The sequence below is a fragment of the Podarcis vaucheri genome (assembly GCF_965113315.1).
Source record: "Podarcis vaucheri genome assembly, chromosome: 4".
NCBI lineage: Eukaryota > Metazoa > Chordata > Lepidosauria > Squamata > Lacertidae > Podarcis > Podarcis vaucheri.
Genome location: NC_138762.1, coordinates 2,244,354 through 2,265,480, shown reverse-complemented (window position 1 = coordinate 2,265,480; position 21,127 = coordinate 2,244,354). Strand labels below are relative to the sequence as shown.

The following is a 21,127-nucleotide window of genomic DNA, read 5'->3' as shown; positions in this document are numbered from 1 at the left end:
TATTGAGCAGTGAATTCTTACATTTGGTATCATGCAGCAAAGGCCCTTTGACCAGATAGGAAGAAACTGTGATGAAGTGTTTTGTGGGGACAAATTAAAAAAGTCACAAAAGTGATTTTGCCTACAGGTGAATCCTGGAATTAGCCAATCATGTGGGGCCCATTGTGTAAATAATGAATATAAAGCAGACATTCCGGGGGAACTGCCATTCCTCCTCACAACTATGCGCTGAATAAAGAGCATGAAATCCACACTCAACTCCGAGTATATTTCAATAGGATAGCCTTCAAGGTGCCGCACAGGACTGCTGGATCTGGATTGGCTAAGCAGATGAAATGGGTAGAAGCATCTCAGCCAGTGGGAAAGGCAGCCATATTGACTATGGCAGGCATAGGAAAACTCGGCCCTCCAGATGTTTTGCGACTACAATTCCCATCATTCCTGACCACTGGTCCTGTTAGCTAGGGATAATGGGAGTTGTAGTCCCAAAACATCTGGAGGGCCGAGTTTGGGGATGCCTGCACTATGGGTTGTGGACTCTCCATCTCTGGCGGTCTTCACATACCTGTCAACTGTCCTGCTTTGAGTGGGACGTCCTGCAATTCCAGAAGCCACCCTGGCTTCTGATTGGCTCCCAGAATGTCCTGTTTTGGCTCCCGTGAAACTGTGGCCCCAAAAGACGCCCATTTTGGGGGGTCCTTGCTTTCACGTGATTTATGTGACTCATTCAGGAGCGTGGCCCCAGAAGTCGCAGGTCCCAATTTCCCTCTGCAACATGTTGGGGGGCAGGCAGAGTTTGGGAGGACCACTCTCTTCATATTCTATGGCTGTGGGTGACAGGAGAAAGAGTGGACTATGTCAGAATCTTCGGAGGGCCAGCAGAGGAGCCTCCCTTGGATGAATCACCACAGCCCCATAGTGGCCGTAAAAGCAGGTGAGCAGTGAGTCTCCACTCAAGTTTTAAAAGGAGTGCTGCATTAGTAGCACACACACACACTTTCAAAATGTTTTATAAAAATATTTTTATTAGTAATTTCAACATAACATTTTATCCAAAAACATATTATCCTTAACCCCCTCCCCATATTTTTCCCCTCTCCAAAAAACCTGACCCACCCTCCCCTCCCCCCCAGACTTCCCGCAGCTTCTCTCTCTGGTTTATCAACATATGTTATTTTCTGCATGTTACAAAACTGTACAGATCCTTAATTTATCTATCTAAATGTTATCAATAAAAAGTTTGTAAATGTTTGTTCAAAACCTGCTAAGGAGTCCAGTTCATTTTGTTGCTTCTGTAAGTACTTTGTAAAGGGTTCCCATTCATCTTTAAAATCACAGTTATCCTTGTCACGTAGTTTGTGTGTCAATTTTGCCAATTCTGTGATTTCCATCAATTTCTCTTGCCATAGTTCTTTAGTCGGGATTTCCTCATTCTTCCATCCTTGTGCTGTTAAGACTCTTGCCGTCGTTGTCTCATACATAAAGATATTTTTCAGTTTCCTTGGCAGGTCTTTTCCTACAATCCCTAACAAGAATGCTTCAGGTTTTTAAACAAATGTTAATTGGAACATTTTCTTCAACTCATTATATATCATTTTCCAAAACTTTTTGATTTCATTACAATCCTACCACATATGGTAAAAAGTCCCGTCTCTTTCTTTCCACTTCCAACACATATTTGAGCTGGTTTTGTTCATTCTTCCTAACTGCACTGGTGTCATATAGCATCTATACATCATCTTCATATAATTTTCTTTCAGCAAGGAACACTCTGTGAATTTTAAATTGGTTTTCCATAACCTTTCCCAATCTTCCACAATAATATTATGACCTATATCTTGTGCCCATTTAATCATAACTGGTTTCACCTCTTCATCTTTCGTCTCCCAATCTAACAAAATACCGTATGTGCCTTTCAGCAGTTGGAATCTAAGTCACTCCTGTATTTGTCAAAGGACTCTCTGAAATTCTGATGTTAGCCTGTATCTCCTTTTCGTGTAAGTAAAGGAAATGCCCTCTGGGAATTCCCATTTATATCTAATGTCAGCTCTTCTGAGTGCTATTGTTAAATATCTATATTTGGTTCTTCTAAGTCTCAATTTCAGTGGAATCTCTCTAAAGATATCTACTTTCTATTCGGAAACCACAAGATTTTTTTCAAAACTGTTCTGAAGGATTGCGTCCTTCACTCTTTTTGTTACTAGTGTTAATCAAACATCTCCTGGGTGCCTCCGTTCTCAATTTTGACGCGATCTAGTTCTGAAACAGCTCTCTGAAAGCCCATCCAACCAATCTTTGCTTTCTCCCAGCCATTCTGAAATTGTCTGTTTGACATATGTCTCCAAATTTGGCTCTGAATCAGATTCTGAAAGGCCTCTGTCAGGAAGACGTTAACTTATTACTTCAGCTAAATGTCACAGGATTAAACAAGATACTACAATGGTACCTTGGGTTACAAAGGCTTCAGGTTACATACGCTTCAGGCTACAGACTCCGCTAACCCAGAAATGGTACCTCGGGTTAAGAACTTTGCTTCAGGTTGAGAACAGAAATCATGCTCCGGCGGCCCCATTTGCTAAAGTGGTGCTTCAGGTTAAGAACAGTTTCCGGTTAAGAACAGACCTCCAGAACAAATTAAGTACTTAACCCGAGGTACTACTGTACAGGCACAGCTTCTCTTAAACTCCCTCCTCTCATAATCAGTTGTCACACTTCAGGTATCCAGAATAAATGCTAAAAGGCTTAACTCTGTTTCTGCTGCTTCTCTCTCATTCCCTTCCTTAGTTATGACAGACAGCCCAGCTTCCTTCATGGCTTCATACTTTGGTCTGTGAGCGAGGGGCCACTTTTCCTCGGTTCCCCTCTCTCTCAGCAGTCCCACTCCCAAGGTATTTTCCTTTGTATGCCAGACCCAGGGGATCATCGGAGTCCTTTTTACTGACTCAGAAATCTCCTTTTCCTAGAAAATCTCTCCCCTCCCGAATGGAAGGAGACCCCAGAAGAAGAGTCTTCCCACAGCTTCTCCTTCCAGATTAAGTCCCATCTGAACACTCTCTCCAGACCCTCAACATGGTCTTCCTATCTCAGCTACGACTGTTAATAGAGGGTGAGCTGCCTCACTTCATGAAATTAAAACCTTGCTCCTTCAAAGTATTAGAGTTCAAAGACTGTGATAAAAATGAAAGAAGAGCAAAGGCAGAAAAATATTGTGGTTCTCAAATGATGGATAACATAGGTTACTACAGGAGTAAGAAAATAAAATGATAATGATAATGATTATACCCCGCCCATCTGGCTGGGCTTCCCCAGCCACTCTGGGCGGCTTCAAATAAAATATTAAAATACTAACACATCAAACATTAAAAGCTTCCCTAAACAGGGCTGCCTTCAGATGTCTTCTAAAAGTCTGGTAGTTGTTGTTCTCTTTGACATCTGGTGGGGTGAAATAGACTGCACCAGGGATCACTTCAAGCTCAAAAATTCTACAATTCCGTGATTCTCCCCTGTATGAATTCTTTGGTGGTAAGTGAGACTGGACTTTTGATTGAAGCTCTTTCCACATTCCACACACTGATAGGGTTTCTACCCTGTATGAATTGTTTGATGGGAAGTGAGATTGGAGCTCTGGCTGAAGCTCTTTCCACATTCCATGCACTGATAGGGTTTCTCCCTAGTATGAATTCTTTGATGTTTAGTGAGATCGGAGCTCATACTGAAATTCCTTCCACATTCCACACACTGATAGGGTTTTTCCCCTGTATGAATTCTTTGATGTTTAGTGAGATTGGAGCTCATACTGAAGCTCTTTCCACATTCAATGCACTGATAGGGTTTCTCCCCTGTATGAATTCTTTGATGGGAAGTGAGATTGCAGTTCTGACTGAAGCTCTTTCCACATTCCACACATTGATAGGGATTCTCCCCTGTATGAATTCTTTGATGTTTAGTGAGATCGAAGCTGCTTCTCAAGCTCTTTCCACATTTAATGCACTGATAGGGTTTCCCCCCTGTATGAATTCTTCGATGCTTAGTGAGAGAGGACCTGCTACTGAAGCTCTTTCCACATTCCACACACTGATAGGGTTTCTCCCCTGAATGAATTATTTGATGGGAATTGAGATTGGAGCTATCAGTGAAGCTCTTTCCACATTCCACACACTGATAGGGTTTCTCCCCTGTATGAATTCTTTGATGTTTAGTGAGATCAGAGCTTCTACTGAAGCTCTTTCCACATTCCATGCACCGATAGGGTTTCTCCCCTGTATGAATTATTTGATGGGAAGTGAGATGGTAGCTCATACTGAAGCTCTTTCCACATTCCATACACTGATAGGGTTTCTCCCCTATATGAATTCTTTGATGGGAAGTGAGCTCAGAGTTCGTACTGAAGCTCTTTCCACATTCCACACACTGATAGGGCTTCTCCCCTGTATGAATTCTTTGATGGGAAGTGAGACTGTGGCTGTGACTGAAGCTCTTTCCACATTCCACACACTGATAGGGTTTCTCCCCTGTATGAATTATTTGATGGGAAGTGAGACTATGGCTGTGACTGAAGCTATTTCCACATTCGACGCACTGATAGGGTCTCTCCCCTGTATGAATTCTTTGATGGGAAGTGAGACTGTGGCTGTGACTGAACCTCTTTCGACATTCCACACACTGATAGGGTTTCTCCCCTGTATGAATTCTCTGATGCCTAGTGAGATCGGAGCTCGTACTGAAGCTCTTTCCACATTCCACACACTGATAGGTTTTCTCCCCTATATGAATTCTTTGATGTTTAGTGAGACTGTGGCTGTGACTGAAGCTCTTTCCACATTCCACACACTGATAGGGTTTCTCCCCTGTATGAATTCTTTGATGGGAAGTGAGATTGGAGCTGCTACTGAAGCTCTTTCCACATTCCACACACTGATAGGGTTTCTCCCCTGTATGAATTCTTTGATGGGATGTTAGAGAGTAGCTCGCACTGAATCTCTTTCCACATTCAATGCACTGATAGGGTTTCTCCCCTGTATGAATTCTTTCATGGGAAGTGAGATTGGAGCTGCTACTGAAGCTCTTTCCACATTCCACGCACTGATAGGGTTTCTCCCCTGTATGAATTCTTTGATGGGAAGTGAGATCGGAGCTCTGACTGAAGCTCTTTCCACATTCCACGCACCGATAGGGTTTCTTTCCAATGAGATTTTGTTGATGGGAACTGGAATGGGAACTCTGACTGCAGCTCTTTCTACATTCCAAATTTTTACGTGCCTTCTCCACTCTGCAGATTGTGTTGTGGTCATCTTTGTTCTTGATTTCCAATTCATCACAATCTGCAATGGAGAGAAAAAGGGATTAGAGCCTCAGGAACAAATGGAGCCCCCAGTTAGGGAATAATGCTCATTAAATTTGTTGTAGAGAAGGCAGTCTTCATTACCTTTGTTATTTGCAATAAACCAATGTATTTATTATTGGATTCTAAGTGTTGGTTGAATGTTGCTTTGTTTGAAGTACGTTACTCATTTCATAAATTTTGTACCTTTTGTAAAATTTTTGTACTTTTTTCATTGGATTAGATTGTTGTTATTATTACTGTTTCATGTTTATACAGTAGCACCTCGGGTTACGTAACCCTCGGTTTATATAAACATCAGCTTATGAAAGCGACAAATCCATGCGCCCTGATCCTTGTGTTGCGAAAACCTCGGGATCTGGCCGGATCCCATTCGCAACCAGAGGTACCACTGTATATGTGTTGGAAGCTTCCCAGATTGGCTGGGGCAAACCAACCAGATGGTCAGGGTATAAATAAAAATTATTATTATTACTATTATTCTCATTGCTTGTACTACCTGAGATTCAATCAGCCTGGCTCTTCTCTGGGGCAGATGTTGTTTGGCCCAGTCATGGCATCCCTTCCATCTCTAATGTAATTTGTCTCTTTGGTCAACCCAAGACTGACAGCAGCAAAAACAAAAACAGAAATCCTGAAAGAAGCTACTTATCTATTCTAACAACTCTGAAGCTGACATATATGAGGTTTGTCACATAGAGGTATTTTTTGAATTTCCTAGCAGATAGGACGATCCCACACGGAGGCTTACCAAGAGAGGCCACGATCCCCCAATTCTCCTCCATGACGTCCTTATGCAGAGCTCTCTGGTCAGGATCCAGCAACGCCCACTCCTCGTCCATGAAACGAACAGCGACATCTTCAAAGCACACTGGACCCTAAAAGAAAAAGGGAAATGTCCTGCTCTGAGACAGCAGAAATATGATCTGCTACACAATGCTCTGTTATTTCCTTCCTGTTAATTGCTGTATTATTTCAATAGGATTGCTTTGCTGCACATTTTTGTTATGGGTACCTATTTCAACGCTTTAATTGAATTCTTTTATTCTGCATTTTAAGTGTGGGTATTCGTCTTTTTGCAAATAGGTGGTACTCCAGCTTATGTTTACGTTTTTCTGCCTACACAAGCATTCCAGTTTCCCCGATGGAAGTATCCACTTTCTCCTCTCCTCGTGAGTTGTTCTGGAGAGGTTCCCTTCCAACGCCCTAGAGCCAAATTCAAGGGGTTCATGGGGGCATGGAGAGGGGGAGGAATGGGGGGCAGGCCCCATTTCGCAGCAGATAGGGCTGGCTAGGTGAATCCTGGAAATTATTTGTACTCGTCTGTCTGCTGCTTAGAAGCCTATTTTAGCATTCAGTGATGAATATAGAAATACAAGAAGCCTAGTTTGGATGGCCATCTGTCTTGGAGGATCTAGCTGAGACTCCTGCAATGCAGGGGGTGGGACTTGAAGACCCTTGGGGTCCCTTTCAACTCTAGGATTCCATGAAAACTGCAACTACAGATGAACCCTACTGTCAACATTCAGAAGGCTGGTGTCACAGAGTTATCTGGGCAGGAAATCCCACAGTTCACAGCTGGAGTTAACTCTTTATCAGCAAGAACACGATGTTCACAGACTTGGCTGAGTTTCGGGCCTCATGAGAACAGTAGCTCATTCCCTGAGCCTCTTCGTCCACAAAAGCAGTTGCTGAGAGTGAAGGCCCCTGGCTCCCCACAGCTTTCCAAGTCCCCTCCTCTCTGGGGTTTCTGGCAAGTGATTGAACAGTGTGCCAGTGTGCAGCCTGCCTTTGCTCCTCCATGTTAGACCTCTCTTGGCTCTGAGAGACAAGCAGGGAGGGTGGATTCTGGCAGAAGGAGAGGGAGCCCCCGGTGGCTCCTCCTTCTCCTGACTCTTGTCTGCCTCTCGACCTTCCTCTCCCACTCGCCTCCTTCCTCTTCTACCTCTGATTCTGCACTGCATTCTGCCACAGAGTCTCCCAGCTCACTAAGCCCTGTTATCCCTTCAGCTTCTGACACCTCCTCTTCCCAGGCTTCTCCCTCTGATCACTCATCCTTCTTCCACCTCCACTCCTTGGGCTCAGAGCCATCTTCTCTTCCTGGTTCCCCGGCTGCTTCCTCCCACCACTCCTCTGTGCCCAAGCAGTCCATGACATTGCTCCATCCCTCGGCCTCTGACCCCACAAGGCAGCTTCCCCTGACCTGATCTGGTTCCACAGCCACTGCTTCCCTTCTGCCCCCATGAAAAGATGGATCAGGAGGTCTTGCCGGCATCATTCTTTCACCTGCAAAAGAAAAAAAGGTAAGCAGGATGCTCGGAGTGCCTGCTTCTCTCACAGAGGAAACAGAACATCTCTTACTACAGATGGGCTTTGAGAAAGCCTTACCTGCTGAGTGCAGTTGAAGGTTTGTGCCCATTTCATGTAAGGTGTGCAGAAATACATCTCCCCTCCTCTGAACCCTTGTTCCCAACCAGCACCCCTCAAAAAACCAAGATAAAAAGAACCCCCAGATGAGTTGGAAAACCAACAGAACAAGACCAAATGGAGAAAAGCCTCCTTACCCAGTGGCCTCTCTCTGGTGTCCAACGGAGGCCTCTCTGCCTCACAGGAATCCAGGTCCATTTCTGCAAAATGATCCCTTTTCTGAAAAAACAACAAGAATTCAAAACAGTAAACGGTAAAAAAAGCCAATGCAATTCTGGGCTGCATCAATAGGAGTATAGCATCTAGATCAAGGGAAGTAATAGTGCCACTGTATTCTGCTCTGGTCAGACCTCACCTGGAGTACTGTGTCCAGTTCTGGGCACCACAGTTCAAGAAGGACACTGACAAACTGGAACGTGTCCAGAGGAGGGCAACCAAAATGGTCAAAGGCCTGGAAACGATGCCTTATGAGGAACGGCTAAGGGAGCTGGGCATGTTTAGCCTGGAGAAGAGGAGGTTAAGGGGTGATATGATAGCCATGTTCAAATATATAAAAGGATGTCATATAGAGGAGGGAGAAAGGTTGTTTTCTTCTGCTCCAGAGAAGCGGACACAGAGCAATGGATCTAAACTACAGGAAAGAAGATTCTACCTAAACATTAGGAAGAACTTCCTGACAGTAAGAGCTGTTCGACAGTGGAATTTGCTGCCAAGGAGTGTAGTGGAGTCTCCTTCTTTGGAGGTCTTTAAGCAGAGGCTTGACAACCATATGTCAGGAGTGCTCTGATGGTGTTTCCTGCTTGGCAGGGGGTTGGACTCGATGGCCCTTGTGGTCTCTTCCAACTCTATGATTCTCCTCCTTGGTGGAGACGGTTTGCTCTGTTGCTTCCAAGAAGAGCTCCAGCTCTCAAATTCTTTGGAACGTAGCTACACGTTCCTCCAGTTGCTGGACTTTGTCTTCTAAGAGCGCAATCAACATGCAATTGCTGCAGGTAAAGCTGCCTGCAACCTTTGGCAAGATGGCAAACATTGCGCAGGAACCGCAGGCGACTGCAGCTGTTCCCTCAACCTCCATCTTGAGAACGTGTCGTTGGGGGTGGCTACAGCGGTCCTCCATCATAAAAAGCGTGAAGACAGGACAAATAACTCCCCCCCCCACTGCCCTGCAAGCTCGGATAAGCTTCTCCCACAGCTTAATCCCCTGCCTCAACGGAAACCCTGCCCCCTCTGACCTTTGCACAGGGAGAGCAGCTAATCAGCCACAAGAAACACACAGACAAGAAAACCCTTTTTGCTCCTTCTTCAGCTGCTGCCCTGCCCTCACCTGAAAGGTGAGAAATATTACAAAGAGAACGCAAAGACAGATACTTTAAGGGTGTTAGATCTCATTCCCCGAAAATGGATGGGCCATCAGCAGACCTTTTCTGGATGTTCTCCATCCTGTTTGGAGCCCCTTGGGAGTATCCAGAGGAAAGTCTCTCTCACCTGCTTTCTCTCTGCCTCCTTTCTCTCCTCTGCCTGACTCAGGAGGAAACCTTCGGCCAGGGCCACCGCCTGGGAACTGGTCTCCGCTCCGCATTCCCTCACCCAGCTCTCCATCTCTGGTGGAAGGACAGCCAGGAACTGCTCCAAGATCACCAGGTCCAGCATCTCAGCTTTCGTGTGCCTTTCTGGCTTCAGCCACTGATGATCAAGGTGGTAGAGTTGGCTGCAAACCTCTCGGGGTCCTTTGGCCTCCTGGAAACAGAACTGCCTCAACTGCTGGCTCTGCACCTCTGAGGAGTGGGTATCCTCCTCACCCAGGATCTTCTGCACAGAGTTTTCCCAGAACCCCCCACTGCTCCCAGTTTGGATGGCATTGCCTCTTCCTGCTCTAGGGCCAGCTGGATCTTGTTCATCCATCTGTGCTCTCAGGAAGCCTCTGAGAGATGGGAAGGAACCCTTTGGTCTTCTGCCAAGTTCTGTCTGTCTGAATGAGAAGCTCTAGCAAATCCTACAAAGCAAATACATTGTTCTGTTACAAAAGCTGTACAATATCAGGAGAAGAAAAAGGTTCCCTGAGCAAGCATGGATGAGTCTTGCTGGGAACCAGGGTAGGATTGCACCACAGCCCAGACTCTGAGCTATCTTTCAAAAAAGGAGGAGGAGGAGATGTAGGCCTCTAGAAGGGAGATTGTGGAATTCTGGAGGCAAGCGAAGAGATTAATGTGAGGCGAATCACAAACTACAAGTATCTAGGAATGGTGGTACAGGCCTCAGGAACCAACAAAGTACACATAAACTCCATTGGGAGTTCAGCGGAAAAATCTGCAAATTTTTCAGAGCACAAGGGGGCTTCTTCGTTCCCGCAGCTCTAAAACTATACAAGGCCAAAACTTTGGCACAACTCCTTTATGGTTCCTTTTTGCGCCTGCCTTCCTCCCCCCTTGAGAGAGTTCAATCTAGACTTCTTAGAGCCCTCGTTCAAGTGCCCAGATGTGTCTCAAACGCATGGGTTAGATGAGAAACGGGGATGATGAGAGTGGAGGCTAGCATCTGCCTAACATCAATCTACAAATGGCTGACATTGTATCTGCTCCCCCGAGGGATAGCCCCATTGATCCTCTGTGACCAATTCCAGTCAGGCTGGCAGACTGCAGTCCTGAGCACCCTCCGGAAACTGGGTTTTGCCCCTCAAGCCCTTCTAAGTCTGGGCTTGGGCCAGGCAAAAGGAACGGTCAGGCAAAGAATATTAGACACCGAGAGACAACAGGACTGCGCAAGGTGCCCCGACCATAAAATTGGAGAAATCGAGAAATATATAGCTGCACCGGCAGAATATCTCTTCTTTCTCGCATCTAGAAATGCAAGAAGAGCCTTGACACTCGCCAGAAGCTCGGCTCTTCCCTCGCTGGTCCTGGATGGAGCCTTTAGAAAAGCCCCGTATGCTCAGAGACTTCTCACCTGCCCATTGGGAGAGATAGGAAGCCAAAACACTTGTTCTTTAGACGTCCCGTTTACGAAGAGGCACGTAGTAAGACCATTGATCCCCTGCTGGTGAGGCTCGCTGACCTCCCGCAAAAGCAAAAATTAGACCTTTTCCTGTTAGGCAAAGGTCAGAAGATGACCTGGATGGTCGCCAGATTCTGTGTACAGATCTGTAGGCGCAGACCATCTCCCAACTCAAAATAGTCCGTCACGAAAATCCCCAAACTCGGTTTCATGGGGGACTCTGAGTCAACTCCCTGGGATAGTTTGTTGGTGTCCTTTGTTTTTAAATTTGTTGTTGTACATAAATTGCCTGTTTTACTTCTGTGACTGTACCCCCAAGTGTGTTTTATAAGCTGGTCTCTGACCGTAATAAATCATCTAATCTGACTCTCCTATCTCTTCTCCAACTCAACATACCCAGCTCCTCCTAAAGCTTGGCTTGATCTGCTTGGCTGGCCTCCTCTGCCAATAAGGAGAAAGAAAGAAGGGAAACAAAGGAAGAGGTTTGGGAGCAACCATTCACACGTGTTTCCTCTGTTGTGCAATGACGCTGACCCGTGTCACACACAGCAGAAGTCCGACTGATAGCCTTATTTACAGAAGCGAGATTTCTATCTGCTAGATTTCCCAGGGGGCTCTGGAATAATTTATTTTCTGGAAGGGGGGGCAGTAACCTCCTCCCCTCCCCCCCCAAAAGATCTAAAGGAAGGAGACAGTTCCTGCCACCTCGCCCCTCCCTGGCAGGACCCCCTGCTCCCTGGGGCTTCCCCCCCCCCCACATGAGCCACCCTCCCCTGCTGCATCCCTGGGACCCCCCCTTCTCCCCACTGCACCCTCGGGGGGGAGGAAGAGACTCACCAGATCCCCCTGGAAGAGAGCAAGGCAGCCTTTGCAGCAGAGGAAAGCAACCCCGCCCCCCCCCGCTTGCAGGAAGGGGAGGGAGGGGCTTTTCCTCTGGAGGACCTGCCCCCCCTTCCTTCCTCTCCTCTCTAGGAATGCAGCTCAGTTCCCTTTAACCCTTGCAAAGCCGAGTCCCCCCTGCTCAGTCCTCTCTGCCTTTTCTCTCCTGCATTGCACAATCCCAGAGATGCTCCTTTTGAGGGGACGCTCTTGCTTGTTCTGTGATCCGCTCCCTCCCTTGGCCAGAAACTGGAGGAAGAGGTTGCAGGGAAAAGGGGGTTGCAGGAAGCAAGGAACCTCCTCCTAGACTGGGAGGGAGCCCCAAGGGTCATCTATTCCAGCCCCCCTGCAAGGCAGGAATCTCAGCCACAGCATCCAACCTCTGCTTAGAAACCTCCAAGGAAGGAGAGTCCGCCATCTCCCAAGGGATTCTGCTGCTCTTCCCGTCAGAAGGTTCTTCCTGCTCTTTAGGCAGCAGAAACTGCTTTCTGGTCCTCTGGGTCCCTTCTTCTGGGTGCTCCCTCCCCTCTAGGGCAGGAGAAAAGAAGCTGGCTCCCTCTTCCATGGGTCAGCCCCCCAGAGATTGAGACGTGGCTCTCAGGTCTCCATCCAGGCAGATTTTGTCTCCATCTGGGTTTGTTATTACTGGAATGGCTACCTGTCTGGTATCAGGCTGCCAGGGATTATCCCTCAGGCAGAGGGGCTGCTGAGTAGCTGAGCTCACATGTCTATATGAATTTCTGAAGTTTTCCCAGTGAGCCAGTACATAGATACATTGATCAGTGAATTCTTACATTTGGTATAGTGCAGAATATAGGAAGAAACTGTGATGAAGTGTTTTGTTGGGACCAGTCAAAAAAGTCACAAAAGTGATGGTGCTGATTTTGGTAGTGGGCTGCATGTGCATGATATCTACTGCAGTGGCAACCTATACATAAATTCCTGCAACATTTTGTCTTCCAATGTCCGGCTATACCTCTTGGCTCGTCCTCCAAACTTTGCTGGGGGGCTGTGTTCCCCCTCCCAAAGCAGGGACACACTCTTAGCACCCGAAAGCTGTACCACCTCATTGCTGCTGCCGGGGGTGAGAGGGTTTATATAGTGGCGGGTGATGCCCTTTTGGAATATTTGGCCAATTAAGTGAGGCGGGGAATCCCTCAAGGGACGGAGCAGCAGCTGATTTGCTACCTGTGCTATGACACCCTCCTCTCAGCTGAGCAGGCGCCCTGGGGCGACCTCAGAGGGGAGGTCTGGTGGCAGGAATCTGAGCATCCTGGACCCTGCCCCATGGTTCCCCTTGCCCTCCACCAAACACCCATTGAGTGTAACAAAAGAGATTGCTGGAGGCTGGGGTGGGACCTGATGGCCCTGAATATCTGGATTGGCTAAGCAGATGAAATGGGTAGAAGCATCTCAGACAGTGGGAAAGGCAGCCATATTGACTATGGCAGGCATAGGCAAACTCGGCCCTCGAGATGTTTTGCGACTACAATTCCCATCATCCCTGACCACTGGTCCTGTTAGCTAGGGATAATGGGAGTTGTAGTCCCAAAACATCTGGAGGGCTGAGTTTGGGGATGCCTGCAATATGGGTTGTGGACTCTCCATCTTTGGCGGTCTTCACATACCTGTCAACTGTCCTGCTTTGAGTGGGACGTCCTGCAATTCCAGAAGCCACCCTGGCTTCTGATTGGCTCCCAGGATGTCCTGTTTTGGCTACCGTGAAACTGTGGCCCCAAAAGACGCCCATTTTTTTTGGGGGGGGTCCTTGCTCTTTTGTGATTTACGGGACTCATTCAGGAGCGTGGCCCCAGAAGTCGCAGATCCAAATTTCCCTCTGCAACATGTTGGAGGGCAGGCAGAGTTTGGAAGGACCACTCTCTTCATATTCTATGGCTGTGGGTGACAGGAGAAAGAGTGGACTATGTCTGCTTAAAGACCTCCAAAGTAGGAGATTCCACCACACTCCTTGGCAGCAAATTCCACTGTCGAACAGCTCTTACTGTCAGGAAGTTCTGCCTAATGTTTATGTGGAATCTTCTTTCTTGTAGTTTGGATCCATTGCTCCGTGTCCGCTTCTCTGGAGCAGCAGAAAACAACCTTTCTCCCTCCTCTATGTGACATCCTTTTATATATTTGAACATGGCTATCATATCACCCCTTAACCTCCTCTTCTCCAGGCTAAACATGCCCAGCTCCCTTAGCCGTTCCTCATAAGGCATCATTTCCAGGCCTTTGACCATTTTGGTTGCCCTCCTCTGGACACGTTCCAGTTTGTCAGTGTCCTTCTTGAATTGTGGTGCCCAGAACTGGACACAGTACTCCAGGTGAGGTCTGACCAGAGCAGAATACAGTGGCACTATTACTTCCCTTGATCTAGATGCTATACTCCTATTGATGCAGCCCAGAATTGCATTGGCTTTTTTAGCTGCCGCGTCACACTGTTGGCTCATGTCAAGTTTGTGGTCAACCAAGACTCCTAGATCCTTTTCACATGTACTGCTCTCAAGCCAGGTGTCACCCATCTTGTATTTGTGCCTCTCATTTTTTTTGCCCAAGTGCAATACTTTACATTTCTCCCTGTTAAAATTCATCTTGTTTGTTTTGGCCCAGTTCTCTAATCTGTCAAGGTCATTTTGAAGTGTGATCCTGTCCTCTGGGGTGTTAGCCACCCCTCCCAGTTTGGTGTCATCTGCAAATTTGATCAGGATGCCCTTGAGTCCATCATCCAAGTCGTTGATAAAGATGTTGAATAAGACCGGGCCCAAGACAGAACCCTGTGGCACCCCACTAGTCACTCTTCTCCAGGATGAAGAGGAACCATTGATGAGCACTCTTTGGGTTCGGTCAGTCAGCCAGTTACAAATCCACTGAGTGGTAGCATAGTCAAGACCGCATTTTACCAGTTTCTTTACAAGAATATCATGGGGCACCTTGTCAAATGCCTTGCTGAAATCAAGGTAGGCTACATCCACTGCGTTCCCTTCATCTACCAGGCTTGTAATTCTGTCAAAAAACGAGATCAGGTTAGTCTGACATGACTTATTTTTCAGAAATCCATGCTGACTATTGGTGATCACAGCATTCCTTTCTAGGTGCGCACAGACTGTTTGCTTAATGATCTGCTCCAGAATCTTCCCTGGTATTGATGTCAGATTGACTGGGCGGTAATTATTTGGGTCCTCTCTTTTCCCCTTTTTGAAAATAGGGACAACATTTGCCCTCCTCCAGTCTGCCGGGACTTCGCCTGTTCTCCAGGAATTCTCAAAGATGACTGCCAGTGGTTCTGAGATCACATCTGCCAGTTCTTTTAATACTCTTGGATGCAGTTCATCTGGCCCTGGAGACTTGAATACATCTAAACTGGCCAAGTATTCTTGTACTATCTCCTTAGTTATTCTGGGCTGTGTTTCCTTTGCTGAATCATTTGCTCCAAATTCTTCAGGTCGGGCATTGTTTTCCTTATCGGAGAAGACTGAGGCAAAGAAGGCATTGAGGAGTTCAGCCCTTTCTGTGTCCCCTGTTTGCATTTCACCATCTTCTCCTCTGAGTGACCCCACTGTTTCTTTGTTCTTCCTTTTGCTACGAACATACCCATAGAAGCCTTTTTTGTTGCTTTTAACCTCTCTAGCAAGCCTGAGTTCATTCTGTGCTTTAGCTTTTCTGACTTTGTGTCTACACGTGCTGGCTATTTGTTTGAATTCCTCTTTGGTGGTTTCCCCCCTTTTCCATTTTTTGTACACATCCTTTTTTAATCTTAACTCAGTTAAAAGTTCTTTAGATAGCCACCCTGGCTTCTTTAGGCACCTTCCATGTTTCCGTCTCATTGGTATTGCCTGACGTTGTGCTTTTAGTATCTCCCTCTTAACAAACTCCCAGCCATCATGAACTCCCTTTCCTTTTAGTATTGTTGTCCATGGGATCTCACCCAGCACTTCCCAGTCACGGACAGCTCTTGGGTTGCGGCGCTCATCTCGCTTTATTGGCCGAGGGAGCCGGCGTACACCTTCCGGGTCATGTGGCCAGCAGGACTAAGCCGCTTCTGGCGAACCAGAGCAGCGCACGGAAACGCCGTTTACCTTCCCGCCGGAGCGGTACCTATTGATCTACTTGCACTGCGTTCTTTCGAACTGCTAGGTTGGCAGGAGCTGGGACTGAACAATGGGAGCTCACCCCATCATGGGAATTCAAACCGCCGACCTTCTGATCGGCAAGTCCTAGGCTCTGTGGTTTAACCCACAGTGCCACCCGCGTCCCTAATTATGCAAGTCAAGTAGTTGGTTATTAAGATTAAGACAGCTTTGCTGGGGCAAGGGCAGCAGTCTGGAGCAGTTGTCACTCAAAACAAGACTGAATAGGCCAACTCTACGATCCCACCAGGACCCCTCTTTCTTTTGGAGAAACATCTGCCTCTTTTTGGAAGCAGGCCTCTCTTCTCCTCTCCTTCCAAATTTCCTCCATCCTCACCTTGACCACTCTTCAATTGCTTTCATGACTTTTTACCTTATCTAGTTTGCCAGTCTTGCTTAGCCTTGAACACCAGAGCAAAAGCAGCTCTCCTCATGTGAAATCTTGAGAAAAGAAGGAGGGAACTACTTCAGTTTAAGAGTGGGAGGAGAACATGAATGGGCCAGTTCAGTAAAGGGGCGCTCATCAGTTCCTTCCCTTCTCTCCCTGCCTGGCTTCTCCTCCTCCCTCGTCCTGTAGGTGACCGAGTATATGAAGATTGTGGATGTCTATGGCCATAAGCTCTTCAACCTCACACAACGGGTGGAGGAGATGCACAAGAGCCAAACCTCCTACACGGAGCTGGATTTCGAGGTCCTGAAGCTGGAGATCCAGGAGATGGAGAGTCTAGTGGTTCAGTTGAAGGCCTCCATGGGAGAGAGCAATGTGGTGGTCCAACAGCTCTATGTGGAGGTGAGGCTGGATCAGACAGACAGACAGACAGACAGATGGATAGGTTTTATCTTTTGTGAAATATAAAAAACCCAAATAGAGCATAGAAATGCTTTAAATAAAATAAAAAGGCACATATTAGAAAGGCAGAAGGACATCGGTGTGCCTGCATTAATTCAGGTTGTCCCTGAGTTGACAAAGGGGGTTGCCAGTGGGGAATGGGCAGGAGACGGAGACAGGAGTTGCAGCCCAACAATATCAGGAGGGCAGCATGTTGGTCACCAGATCTGTATCCTTCCTTTTCTCTTCAGATTAAGAACATGAGCCTGATGGTGGCTCATCTGGAGAATCTGGACAAGAACAATGTCCTGGCCATCCGACGGGAGATCCTGGCCCTGAAGCAACGGCTGAAGGAATGTGAAGAGCCGGGCTCTGGTCAACTGGTTCCACCAGGTCAGCAGGGCTTCTAAGACAGTCCGTGGGAGACAGTGGAGGCCCTCAACACTGCTTGGGACTTTGGGGTGGGGGAAGCCTGAGGATTGGAGCACATTCATTGGTCTCGTATGGCTGGTTTCTAGCTGCTTCCACAGTTCTTGGGTCATTGCATACCTAACTAAATCCTCCCCACGCCCCACCATAAACCATGGGTGAAGATCCTCTTCACAATTTCCTGGAATTTGCAAAGTGACAAAGTGTGCGTTGGATGAGCAGCTAATGGGAAGACATGCAAACCAGGGCAAATGATCCTGCACCATAAATAGGTTGTTTGAAGTTCTACATGGCGGAAGCATAATCTATGTGTCTGCAAGGATCTGGGCCTGTCATAGGGCATGATGGGCTTCCTTCGTGGAGTGGAAAGGAGAGAGTCAGCATGAAGTGGGGGAAAGGTGAAGGAAGTATGGGATGTTTGAGGTTTTTGACCAGTAATGCTGCCTTTCCTGTAAAGCGAGTTTCTTTTGGTTCCTTATTAAATGAGTTGCAATGACTTTGTCATCACTATAAAAGCTGTTAACCTCTGAATGGCAGTAGAAACACCCTTTCCATCAGCTCAGAAGATTGCCTAGCTGGTGGGGTTTTCTCCAGCCCAATTGCATTGACTTAATCAGAAGAGTCTTGAAAACACACTTCTTAAACCCAAGCAGACTTTTACCCTAAACAACAATGTGAAGGCTTAATGTTTCTTTCACCATGTTCATGTCTCCCAGTAGTTTCAAATCATCTTCTCTTTCTCTGTTTGGTTCTAGGCTTCTGCAACCACAGTGGCCTTGTGAACATCAGCAAGCCACACCTCCACAGCTGGAGCTGGAGAGGGTCTGGCTACCGGTATGGTGTCTGGGGCAAAGGCTACTCTCCAGGCAGCCCTACAAGTGAAGCCTATTGGGTGGCCCCAATGTCTGATGAAAGGAACATGCAGACAATTGATCTTTACTCATCCTATGAAAACCTATTATTTTATGCACCATCTAAGAGACTTAGTCTATCTGGGCAAGGAAGTGGAGCAACAGTATACAAGAATTTCCTGTACTTTAATTACTACAACACCTATCAGATGTATAAATTAGAATTGAGCTCTAACACTGTGGTTTGGAAAAGCACGATCACAGGGGCTGCCTACAACAACCGCTTTTCCTATGCAGGGACGGCTTGGCAAGATATAGACTTGGTTGTGGATGAAAGTGGGTTGTGGGCCATTTATTCCACAGAGGCAAACACAGGGAACATCGTGATTAGCAAGATAAACGAGGACACCCTCCAGATGCAGAAGACCTGGTTCACACGGCAGTACAAGCCATCTGTGACAAGTGCCTTCATCATCTGCGGAGTCCTGTACGTCACTCGGTCTCTGAACACACAGCAAGAGGAGATCTTCTATACATTTGACACAAACACGGGGAAGGAGGGCCAGATTAGCATAGTGCTGGAGAAGCCTTTTGGTACAGTGCGGGGAGTTGACTACCACCCAACAGACCGCAGACTCTATCTGTACAATGATGGCTTCTTGGTTTCTTACAACCTGGTGTTCCAGCTGGCCTCTCCATGAAGGAAACACTACAGTTCTATGATTCTTAGCTTCCTTTTCTTTGCAATCTTCTCTGCTGACCAATCATGTCCATGATTACAATTAAAAAAACAATTTAACAAGTGAAATGTGGATATAAAATTGGATCAAATAAAAGTCCATTGTAACTGCAAAGATTAATGGTGTGTGTGTCCTTCAGGCATTATAATCATTGGGTCAACGAGTGTCAGTGTAGGCTGAGTCAAAAGTAAGTCCCGCTGAGTACACTGCGGTTTATTCCCAGGTATGTGGGTTGAGGATGGCAGCCTAGTTACATCTTACTAGCTTGAGCAGAATCTTAGGTTTCAGAGCATGTACAGAGTTCCATGCAACACAAAGGTTTTGAGAGATACAGCATCTTTGGACTCCAGTTAGATGTTTTCTGGAAGAAAAGGTCCACAATTAAAGCCTCACAGATTTATGGGAATATGAGACTAGATGAATCTGTCTTTTTTACCAAAACAGACTGTGGTTTTGTCCAATGGTGAGTCACACCTGATTTCTGATGTAAATAGTCTTTGCAGCCATGCTAAGAGGCTACCTCTACTTTCCTAACGAAACTGCAATTATGTTTGAAAGGTGGGCAGTTAGCATTTGTCAGCAAAAAGTGGGGAAGCATATCTAGAAACAAAGCAATGAACAGCTATTTACAGTGGTACCTCAGCTTAAGTACTTAATTTGTTCCGGAGGTCCGTACTTAACCTGAAACTGTTCTTAACCTGAAGCACCACTTTAGCTAATGGGGCCTCCTGCTACCGCTGGAGCACGATTTCTGTTATCATCCTGAAGCAAAGTTCTTAACATGAAGCACTATTTCTGGGTTAGCGGAGTCTGTAACCTGAAGTGTATGTAACCTGAAGCATATGTAACCCGAGGTACCACTGTATTCGTGGTTTATGGCCATGTTGTGTAAATCCCAGATGCTCTAGGTGGCAGTCTTCAGCTACATTTGAATACATGGGTTTGTCATAGGAACCCTCTGCCACCATCAGAACTCCCTACTCTCAGTGGGGGGGGGGTGAGTTATGAGACCCAAGAGAGATGGGAGAGATAAGAAGCCAGGTGGAAGAGGAGGCAGGAGGAATCCAGTGCTAGCGAAGGAGAGTGAGACACCTCAGGGGAAAAGCTTGAGAGCTGGCAGAAATGGGAGTGAGAGGTGAGGGCAGAAGAGACGGAGGGTGATAGGGGAGGAAGGGCGGAAGGGCAGAAGAGACGGAGGGTGATTGGGGAGGAAGGGCGGAAAGGGCGGACAGGGACACGGAAGAGAGAAAGGGGGAGGGTGGCAGTAAAGGAACTGCAGCCCATAAAGCATCATCTAAGGAGATGGTTTGGCAGGCTCTGTCTCGAAGGCTAAGTAGCAAAGCAGGATAGTGACCCTGGATCACAGAATTGTAGAGCTGGAAGGCACCCCAAGGGTCATGTAGTCCAACCCCCTACAATGCCGGAATCTCAGCTGAAACATCCATGACAGATGGCCATCAAACCTCTGCTTAAAATCCTGCAAGAAAGGAGAGTCCACCATCTTCTGGTGGAGATCGTTCTGCTGTCCAACAGCTCCTCTTACCCTCAGAAGGATCTTCCTGATGTTTAGTTGGGATTGTGGTTATATCGGTCAGTCCTTGACGTGCTAATTGATTTATAATCCGCAATTAGCTCTTTATGGCAGCTTCGGCAGGTCCGGCACACTTCCTCTGTGCGATCTGCTCCTTCTTCCAGTCAAGTCTCAGCAGAGTGTCTCACAGCGGTGAAAACTGTCACGTAGCTTCACTTAGTTTCAGACAAACACACAGAGCACAGTAATGTCCATTTACAGCTCTTTATTGCATCACTTACTCATAAATTTCCAGGACTTCTCGCAGCCATGGTAAACTGCCTCTCTCTCTCTCTAAACCCCGAGAGGAACAGACAGACTCCTCCCAATCTCCTCCCAGCTTCGAAAACTGACGTCAGAATGGTGTGGCATCATGGGAAGAACTTAACCTGTTAAGTTCCAACCTCAACACCCCCCCTTGCTGCACATTCTGACAAGACCCTTTTGAGTTCAACACCTTCCCCTTTGCCTTGTGCCCCTTCCCGGCATCTTTCCCAGGCACCTGTTGAACCCCTTCAACACTTCCAGATTCACACTGTGCGAATTTTGCCCACGCACAAGTTGCTTGGTATCTTTCAGGTGGAACGCCCTTTGTTGTGCGACTAGACCTTCTGGGCACAAACTCAGATGCTACCTCTGAATCACTGCCACCAGGAAATGTGTCCTCAGCATCACGGGATTCCCCCTCTGATTTAAAGCGTTTTTGAATCCTCTCCATTACACTCACAGGAGAACTAGGCTCACTTTTGGCCTCCCTTTTTACAACTTGTGGAGATGCTACAGATACCTCCTCCTGTTCCTGACTTTGGTCAGTTACCTGATCGTCATTATCAGACTCAGCCTCTCCTTCCTCCCCCTCAGAATCTTCCTGTTCTGAATCAGAAAGATACTCTGAAAGAACATCACGCTTGACAGCAGTTTTTGACTTTTTATCCTGCTC

At 46.9% G+C, this 21,127-nt stretch overlaps 2 protein-coding genes across 9 annotated transcripts; one reads left to right on the top strand and one right to left on the bottom strand.

Annotated features, from left to right (window-relative positions):
• Positions 1-1,125: 1,125 nt before the first annotated feature.
• LOC309530333 (uncharacterized protein) lies at positions 1,126-12,259 on the bottom strand. 8 transcript variants are annotated; one of them, XM_082219193.1, is made up of 7 exons: positions 11,593-12,001; positions 11,156-11,200; positions 9,254-9,761; positions 7,906-7,987; positions 7,545-7,627; positions 6,093-6,219; positions 1,126-5,321 (listed from the first exon to the last, which is right to left on the bottom strand). In XM_082219193.1, the coding sequence occupies exons 3-7, from the start codon at positions 9,668-9,670 to the stop codon at positions 3,583-3,585; spliced, it is 2,448 nt and encodes an 815-aa protein (XP_082075319.1). In that variant the 5' UTR covers positions 9,671-9,761; positions 11,156-11,200; positions 11,593-12,001; the 3' UTR covers positions 1,126-3,582. The 8 variants fall into 8 exon arrangements, with proteins under 8 accessions (XP_082075319.1, XP_082075320.1, XP_082075321.1 ...); XM_082219194.1 differs by having other exon boundaries at positions 11,597-12,001; XM_082219195.1 differs by lacking the exon at positions 11,156-11,200 and adding an exon at positions 10,579-10,711 and having other exon boundaries at positions 11,597-12,001.
• A 4,090-nt stretch (positions 12,260-16,349) lies between these two features.
• On the top strand, positions 16,350-18,701 carry LOC309530476 (olfactomedin-4-like). Its single transcript, XM_082219476.1, has 3 exons — positions 16,350-16,558; positions 16,849-16,990; positions 17,782-18,701. The coding sequence occupies exons 1-3, from the start codon at positions 16,358-16,360 to the stop codon at positions 18,576-18,578; spliced, it is 1,140 nt and encodes a 379-aa protein (XP_082075602.1). The 5' UTR covers positions 16,350-16,357; the 3' UTR covers positions 18,579-18,701.
• The last annotated feature ends 2,426 nt before the right edge of the window (positions 18,702-21,127 follow it).

Bases quoted from the DNA above. Each gene is read 5' to 3' on its own strand.
- LOC309530476 (XM_082219476.1), top strand. From the start codon at position 16,358: ATGAAGATTGTGGATGTCTATGGCCATAAGCTCTTCAACCTCACACAA. The intron at 16,559-16,848 runs GTGAGGCTGGAT...TTTTCTCTTCAG, and splicing joins TCCAACAGCTCTATGTGGAG to ATTAAGAACATGAGCCTGAT. The intron at 16,991-17,781 runs GTCAGCAGGGCT...GTTTGGTTCTAG, and splicing joins TGGTCAACTGGTTCCACCAG to GCTTCTGCAACCACAGTGGC.
- LOC309530333 (XM_082219192.1), bottom strand. From the start codon at position 9,670: ATGGATGAACAAGATCCAGCTGGCCCTAGAGCAGGAAGAGGCAATGCC. The intron at 7,988-9,253 runs GTGAGAGAGACT...TTGTTTTTTCAG, and splicing joins AGGAGGCAGAGAGAAAGCAG to AAAAGGGATCATTTTGCAGA. The intron at 5,322-6,092 runs GTAAGCCTCCGT...TCTCCATTGCAG, and splicing joins GGGGATCGTGGCCTCTCTTG to ATTGTGATGAATTGGAAATC.